Source organism: Syngnathoides biaculeatus, chromosome 6 (genome assembly GCF_019802595.1).
Source record: "Syngnathoides biaculeatus isolate LvHL_M chromosome 6, ASM1980259v1, whole genome shotgun sequence".
Lineage (NCBI taxonomy): Eukaryota > Metazoa > Chordata > Actinopteri > Syngnathiformes > Syngnathidae > Syngnathoides > Syngnathoides biaculeatus.
The window spans coordinates 19,059,727-19,067,015 of NC_084645.1; the positions used below are offsets into that span (position 1 = coordinate 19,059,727).

Here is a 7,289-nt window from a genome sequence, read left to right on the forward strand (position 1 = left end):
TTTTTCATTTGCCTTGCAATGGGGTTGGAGAGAATTTATTCATTGGGGAATAAATTGTGCTCCGTACTGTGAGCATTTGGACAGAGTCAAAACTCACCAACAGGACTGACAGCCATAGTGGGCTTACTCTCATCACTCATCCGGCTGCAGCCAGCATCATTCTGTGCATAGACTCTGAACGAGTACTCGAGGCCTTCAATGAGATCCGAGATCCTGTACTCAGTTTCTCTGATGAGCGCCATGTTCACCTTCTGCCACATAAAGCTGTTCTTTTCCCTCTTCTCCACATGGAATCCCTGGATGGGGGTACCACCGTCATAGATGGGCTTCTCCCACTGGATAGTCATGCCATCGTTAGTGATGTTGTACACAACAGGCTTGCCTGGCGGACCTGGGGGCCTGAACTGGTGCTTGGCAATTACCGTTTGTGAGACGAGGGGTTCACTGACACCATACCTGTTCTCAGCACACACTCTGAACTGATATTGGACACCCTTGATAAGGTTAGGCACTTTGAATTGAGTTCCTTCCACACTGGAACAAGCCATCTTCCAGTCAGGCTGAGAAGTGTCGCGCTTCTCTACACTGTAGCAGTTGATTTCTCCACCTCCGTCAACCTGGGGCTCATCCCAGGAGATCGTGACGCTTTCTGCTCTTACGTCATCAAGGCGGATGGGTCCAAGGGGCTTTGATGGGGGTCCGAGGGTAATGACGTGGATATGGAAAGACTTTCTGTTGATTTTGTTGTCAAGAGTGAGTGTGAATTTACCCTCATTCTCTTTCTTCACATTCTTTATCATGAGTGTGGCTTTGTTCTCTGTCTTCTTGAAGCGTATTTCATTGCTTTCCTTCAAGGGAAGGTTATCCTTCAGCCAAAAGACCGTTGGTTTGGGTTTACCTTTGTATGGCAGCTCAATGTGGACATTATGACCTAAGCGAACACAAATTCTTCCGTCTGGATAGTCTGCAAGGCTTGCTTCAGGCGTAATTACGTAGTCGATTACTTTGATTGGCCCTATCTTCACAAAATCCCCCTGGCCCTTCTCATTTCGAGCAGCTACTCTGAAGAACATATCAGAGTGCTCCTTTAGTTTTTTTACCTCAAATTCACAGTATCGGCTCGTTCCTCCCAGTGTCCATTCCTCATCTGAAGTTTTCTTTTCAATGATGTAGTCGGAGATGATACTTCCGCCATCATAATCAGGCTTTAGCCACTGCAGACTAACAGAAGACTTAGAGGAATCCTTCATCGAAACGTCTTTGACTGGTCCAGGGGTCTGTGTAGCCTTCACTGGTTCGAGTGTTTCGCATGGTTCACCAACACCATTCTCATTCTCTGCTAGAAGACGGAAGAAGTAGGATGTCTTTTCAGAGAGATCTTCAATTGTGTAGATTGTGTCAGTGCATTTGCTTGTTACTGTAGAGTACGATCTCTTTGAAGAGTCTCTCTTCTCAATAATGTAGTTGGTGATTTCAGCGCCACCATCGAGGAGTGGGCTCTCCCAGCAAAGAGTTACTTTCCCGCTGGTTACTTCTTTCAATGTCAGGTTCCTGCACTGAGATGGAGAGTCCTGGACCTTTACCGACAAGGTTAATGTCTTGGGCTCTCCCACACCGTTCTCAATCTTGACTGTATATTTTCCAGTGTCAAGCTTGGTTACTTCACGCATAATGAGGACTGTGGTTGTATCTGAATGGTGGAACTCAAAAGAGGGGTTGTTGTCAATGCATACATCTCCTTTGCTCCAGGAAGCACAGGGAGATGGTCGACCCTTCAGCGGAACAGAGAGCTCCACGTCCTTGCCGGCTTTCACAATATAATGAGTTCTTGTGGCCACATCGGAGTCAATCTGTGCTTCCTCTGTGAAAATTATGTTTTTGTAATTTATCAACAAAAGATGAAAACAACAAGTTGTGTTTCTAAAGTCCTCAAAGTCACTTACCTAGGATATCTTTAGCCTGTACGGGTTCAGTCATCTGCAAGGGTTCACCAAGGCCTACGCAGTTGACAGCAGAAACTCGAAAGAAGTAGTTCACGTCTGGCTTTAAGTCATGTACAGTGTACTCTGTCAACTTGACCTCTCCCTTTGAAGTAACCATTGCCCAATCTTCCTCTCCCTCGTTGAGTTTCTCCACCATGTAGCTGGTCACCTCACTGCCTCCATCCCATTCTGGCTTGGACCATCCCAATGTGATAGAGGTCTTTGTGGAATCCATCACCTTCAGCTTGCAAGGCTCATCTGGTGGATCTGTAAATGAAATTAATTTATAGGCACATGAGGTCCCTGGTTTACATTTTTTTTTTTTTGAAGGAGTGGCTTTTACCACTTACCAATTGGATCAGCAGCCTTATAGAAGTCAGATACATCTGAGAAGGGTCCTTCCCCGGCCTTGTTAATGGCACAGACACGATACTGGTAATCATTTCCTTCAGTTAGGTGGTAGACAGTCTGTTTGTTGTCAGGAATAGGATCCTTGCAAACTCGGATCCAGCGCAAACTCTTCTTGTCACGTCTCTCCAGGTAGTAGCCAGTAACTGTGCTACCCCCATCTATACCCGGACCTTCCCATTCTACCACCATAGTAGTCTTGGTGATGGTGTTCACCTCAGGAGTATGTGGCTGCCCCGGAGTTACTAATGGAAACGGACAAAGAATTTGATTTGTTTCTGATAGTTGTAGACAGAAGAACCCCCAAGAGTTAAATGCTTGATTATAAAACCTTACATCACAACGGACAGCTTACCAAAAGCATTCTTTGCAACAACAGCCTCTGACTCCAGTGGCACACCAATGCCATACTTGTTAACAGCCATCACGCGGAACACATATTCATTTCCTCGCACCAGTTTTCCGACAGAGATGTATGTCTGTTCATGGCTCTCTGAGATAGTGGACCAAACCACTCTGCTGGTTTCACGCCTCTCGACAATGTAGTGTGTCACCTGTGAACCTCCGAGGTCAGCCTCACTCACAGGTTCCCAGCGGAAGGTGATTCTGTCTGCTGTAATGAGGGTAAAATTTATGCTACCAGCTGGGGGTCCAGGTTTGTCTATGGTGGGATGGAAAGGACCACACATAAATAAAAAGAATTGAGGAATGACAGGAAATGTTTCAAATCTGGGATAATGAACAACGCTGTCAAAATACCAAGGATTTCAACTGCGATCGTGGCAGTTGCAGAGCCCAGGATATTCTTGATCTTGACCTGATACGAGCCAGTGTGCTTGCGGGTCGCATCCTTGATCACGACGGCCGACGAGTCGGTTGTGCTTTCCACGCACAAGGAAGAAGAAGCCACAAGCTCCTTTCCATTCTTCAGCCACTCTATGCTTGGCTGAGGTTTTGCGATGATTCTGACTCTGATTTTAACGGAAGTTCCGGCTTTGTACTGAACCACATCCAAATACTCTGGAGGGACGTCAAGGGCTGGAGCACCTGCACATTAAAATGTTGGATTTTTTTTTTTTTTAATGCATTGTGTTATTCTTAGTATCCCAAATAACATCAATAGATGCGAAAAATGAAAATGAGTACTAACCACATGCATCAATACAAGTTACTGGGCCGGCAATAAGAGAAGGGTTACTGACAGAGCCAAGAGCATTCTTTGCATACACCCTGAATTCATAAGATTCATTCTGGTTCAGGCCAGACACTGTGAAGTCCATCTCAGGGATATTTGAGAAATTAGCCTTCACCCATCTGCCACTGGCTGCTTCCCTTCTCTCCACACTGTAGCCAGTGATCTTACTGCCACCATCATATGGTGGCCTCTGCCAGGACAGGCTGACTGAGTTCTTTGTGACTTCAGTGACATGGACATTAGCGGGAGGCTCTGTAGTAGAGAAGGTTGCCGAATTAAATTGGAGTAAAAGAAAGTGCCGAGTATCTGAACGAGGTGTACTACTTACCACACGCGTCAATAGCCAGCACCTCTTCAGATATCTTGCTCATCTTTCCAATACCGGCAGCATTTTCAGCCGCCACCTTGAACTCGTAGATGAGACCCGGGCAGATGTTGGTGACCCGTAACTGGTTTCCTGGTACTGCCATTTTATTAATCTTTTGCCAGAGAATACTGCTCCTTTCCTTCATCTGCAGATGATATCCAATCACGGGATTCCCACCGTCGTTGACCGGTTCGTTCCAGCAGACTGTTAGGTTATCTCTACATACGAAACTAACCCAAGGTGTGGATGGAGGCCCAGGGAAGGCTGGAATTAAAATAACAGCATATGTGACTAAATGGTGCATATGGGGGGAAAAAGTTAGTTGTTCAATGTACAACTATAAATCCAAAATGACCTACTGAATGGAAGCTTGATCATGACTGGCTTGCTGTCAATGTGGTCACTGACACCATAGCGATTCTGAGCCTTAATTCTGAACTGATATTCCTCCCCCTTGGTCAGCTTTGTTGCCTTGAATTCACTTCTGGCAATGTTACTTGACATCTCTGTCCAAGTAGGTGTGCTAGTTTCCCGTCTCAGGACGAGATAATTGGTAACGGGACTTCCACCATCGTATTCTGGAGGGGCCCATTTCAGGTATGCTGTGGTCTCTCCAACCTCTCCTATCTCCACAGGTCCAACAGGGGGTCCAGGTTTATCTAGTACAATGACGTTCATGAAGATCTTGGTGGCGCCACCAAGGTTCGAGGCAGTTACTTCATATTTTCCAGCGTCACTTGTCATGCTTTCATTCAGGGTGAATGTTAAGCTGTCAGGAGTGACTTCAGTCAATAGTCTTTTGGATCCCTTGATGGCGACATTATTCTTAGACAAAGTCACGTTAGGCATTGGCTTCCCAGTCATTGGAATGTCAAAGGTAAGGTTGGCTCCAGCTCTTACGTAAACAGTATTCTTGGGGTAATTTTTCAGATCAAACTCTGGAGCCTCTGTTGAAATTCAAACAAAATTGTAAACCCAATGTCAAGCAAACTTGAAGAAGAAGAAAAAAAAAACATTGAAAGCAAAAATATGCTCCTTTTACAGTATTTTTTCTAGTTGGGAATCTCTGGCAATAGGCTGACACGATACATACAAATTCACAGGTCGCGATAGGTTTCAAAATATAAAATTTTTATAACAAAATCAGTATCACAAACATCTTTATTTGGCCAAAGGAATATGTCTCCAGTCGTTGGAGCCACTTTCGTATGCCAATAAACAATCTACAGAGAATACTTTTGTGACATAAAGACACCGAGAAAAACAGTAATTAAGCAATAAAAGGTTGCTAGTAATCTGGTAAGGACAGCAGTGTTTCTTTTGTTTTTTTGTTTTTGGACAATGAGTCTTAGAGCAATAGTCGGTTGTCATGACCATTGTGTAAAGGGGGTCGAGACTTCAAGAAATGTATACAGGTCAAAGTGACCAGTAGTGTGATAATCACAATCCGCTTTAATGGCAAGGTATGTAACAACACACAAGGCATTTGTCTACGGAAGTTGTTGCCGCCATAGAACGACATCCATGTTGAGTATGAAGAAAAGAACAAATGAACTAACATCAGTGAAGGACAATAGGCAGTCAATTGACAAGGAACATTTTGTTTTCCTTAGCAGAACTCACAGTTGTGCAAGAAGCATTTAGAACTATTCGAGTGCTCTCAGGATTCTTGGCAAATTTTGTGCCACTAAAAGAGTCTCTTACCGATACAGTTATATCTCTCTTCTTTATGAATGGATATCCGCTCGCATCCCGCAACCTCGCATTCCCAACCATAATATCTACGATATGCCTTGGCGATTTAAAGTGTTTAGATCCTCTTACGGTTTTCACTCTTTGTTGTATTGCAGCCATTTGCGAAAATCATTTATGCTCATTTATTTCCCTCAATAAGCAAACACGACACCCCATATTGAGAGAATTATTGAAATTTCTGCATATTCATTTAAAAAAAACCCTTGAAATATCACACAGCAATAAGTATTCATTCGTTTGTTGTGACACCCATCTATTTAACTCGGGTGGTGTCCACATCTTTTGATCATCCATGAGATGATTCTACACCTTTATTGGAGTCCAGGTGTGTTTGATTATACCTATTTTACTTATTTAGGAAAGCCACATACCTGTCCATATCAGACCTTACAGCTCACGATGCATGACAGATCAAAGGAGAATCATGAGGTCAAAGGAATTGCCTGAAGAGCTGAGGGACAAAATTGAACAGATCTGGCCAAGGTTGCCGAAACAGTTCTGCTTGAGAGCATAGTGGCATCCGGAAACCTTAAATGGAACATGTTTGAGATGACCAGAATCCTTCCCAGAGCTCGTCGTCCGGCCAAACTGAGCAATCGGGGGTGGGGTTTGGGTCAGAGAGGTAAAGAAGAACCCAAAGATCACTGTGGCTGAGCTCCAGAGAAGCGATCGGGATATGGGAGAAACTTTTAAAAAGTTAACCATCACTACAGCCCTCTACCAGTCAGGGCTTTAGGACAGAATGATCCTGACAGAAGCCTCTCCTCAGGGCAAGACAGATGAAAGCCCACATGGAGCTTGCTGAAATACACCTGAAGTACTCCAAGGTGGTGAGAAATAAGATTATCTGGTTTGATGAGACAAAGATATCGAAGATGGAGAAAACCAGACACTGCTCATCACCTGTGCAAGGCAGTTCCAACAGCGAAGCATGGGTGGCAGCATCATGCGAAGGAAAGATGAATACAGCCAAGTATAGGGATATCCCGAATGAAAACCTTCTCCACAGTACTCGGGACCTCAGATTGGGGCAAAGGGCCACTGACCCAAAGCGTAGCTAAAATAACGCAGGAGTGGCTTCAAAACAACTCAGTGACAAAGAACAAATGTGTTTGGCAAATGGCTGCGATAAAAAAAGTGTGAAGAATTGAAGGGATCTGAATACTTTCTGCACCCACTGTATATTTATAATAACGTGCATTGACAACTGCATCTTGAGCTACTGCAGATAACAAAATATATCAAAGATTTGCAGAAATGTAAAATAGATTACCTTGAAGTTCCTTGACGAGAACTGGTACAATCATCTCTTTTGGTTCACTTAGTCCAGCATGGTTCTCAGCTCGCACTCTGAAGAAGTACTCTGTGCCTTCCCTCAGGCTTTTTATGGTATGGCTCATGGCCCTCACTGTGGCACACTTGACCCAATTTGTCTGTCCCTTCTCCAGAGCATCAACGAGGTAACCCTTCACTCTACTCCCACCGTCGTACTCGGGTCGGGTCCAGCAAATTGTAACGCTGTCTTTGGTGACATTTGCAACTCCCAGTTTCATGGGGACACTTGGCACCTCTATGAAACAAA

At 44.4% G+C, this 7,289-nt stretch overlaps 1 protein-coding gene across 1 annotated transcript in view; it reads right to left on the minus strand.

The window, feature by feature from the left end:
- ttn.1 (titin, tandem duplicate 1) overlaps window positions 1-7,289 on the minus strand; it is a gene marked incomplete at its 3' end in the record, with an annotated part of 159,120 nt that overhangs the window by 18,490 nt on the left and 133,341 nt on the right. The window contains 9 exon segments of the mRNA XM_061822179.1: window positions 98-1,861; window positions 1,944-2,249; window positions 2,333-2,635; window positions 2,746-3,051; window positions 3,150-3,437; window positions 3,541-3,837; window positions 3,914-4,216; window positions 4,312-4,899; window positions 6,981-7,277. Of these exon segments, the coding sequence (XP_061678163.1) occupies window positions 98-1,861; window positions 1,944-2,249; window positions 2,333-2,635; window positions 2,746-3,051; window positions 3,150-3,437; window positions 3,541-3,837; window positions 3,914-4,216; window positions 4,312-4,899; window positions 6,981-7,277 (4,452 nt within the window).